The sequence below is a fragment of the Phalaenopsis equestris genome, unplaced genomic scaffold (assembly GCF_001263595.1).
Source record: "Phalaenopsis equestris unplaced genomic scaffold, ASM126359v1 Scaffold190902, whole genome shotgun sequence".
NCBI lineage: Eukaryota > Viridiplantae > Streptophyta > Magnoliopsida > Asparagales > Orchidaceae > Phalaenopsis > Phalaenopsis equestris.
The window spans coordinates 1-860 of record NW_018210851.1 but is presented as its reverse complement, the minus strand read 5'-3'; the positions used below and the strand labels follow the sequence as shown (position 1 = coordinate 860).

The 860-nt window shown below is 43.4% G+C and overlaps 1 protein-coding gene across 1 annotated transcript; it reads right to left on the bottom strand.

Annotated features, from left to right (window-relative positions):
* Window positions 1-8: 8 nt before the first annotated feature.
* On the bottom strand, window positions 9-491 carry LOC110034590 (probable pectinesterase/pectinesterase inhibitor 13; the record flags this gene model as incomplete). The annotated part of the gene is made up of 1 exon (XM_020738840.1): window positions 9-491. A coding segment is annotated over one exon (483 nt), but the record flags the coding sequence as incomplete, so codon positions are not given.
* Between the last annotated feature and the right edge of the window lie 369 nt (window positions 492-860).

Genomic DNA, 860 nt, shown 5'->3' with positions numbered 1-860 from the left:
GTCACCAAAGTCTTCCTTGGTCCATCGCCGTAAATAAGCAAATTAGGCTTGTTCTTCGCTACCGTAACCTTCTCATTATACACCCCAGCCTTCACATAAATTACGTAGCGGCCCCTGTAAGTCTCCGGCATAGCATTGAGTGCGTCGTTGATCGTCTTAAACTGCCCGCTGCCATCCTTCGCCACCACCGCATTCGGCGGCGGTAGAGTCCGATTATCTCCGCCGGCGGCCAGTAGCTTTCTATCGGCCGCTGAAATCCAGTCGGGGTAGCTCAAGAGGCGGCGGCCGGTTAAAGCGGAGGCGGCTGCGGTTAAGTTCAAGTTGAGGTTGAACTGTTTTGCGAGCTCGGCGACGGCTGTGATGATGGCGATGGCGTTGTCGGTGAGCTCGGTGGCGTTGCGGAGGGCGGCGGTCATCTCGGCATTGAGCTCCGGCGACTCGATGCTGGCGAGGCAGTTGGTGCGGTAGGAGATGACCATGCTGAGCCAGGCCTGAAATAATGTTGTAAAGGTAACATTTTTGAACGTTATATATCCATGATTTGAGAATTAGTAAGAGTCTCTTTGAGATTATTTTTGGTCTGTTTTGTAATTTAAATTTAATTACATTGTCTAATAAATTAAATCCATTGATGGGTAACACTTGACTTATAATGTCAAGGATAAATAAAGTAAAATAGGACATTATTATATAAATTGTATCAATATGTTCTGTAATAAATGTGCTATATATAAAATTAGTTTAATACAAGGGGCGAAAAAAAGAGTCAGGATAGCTTGACCAATTTTATGTTATTCGGAACAATTGAATGATGTCCTATCTTTTAAGATATTTATTTTCCCAATTATTTATATATATAT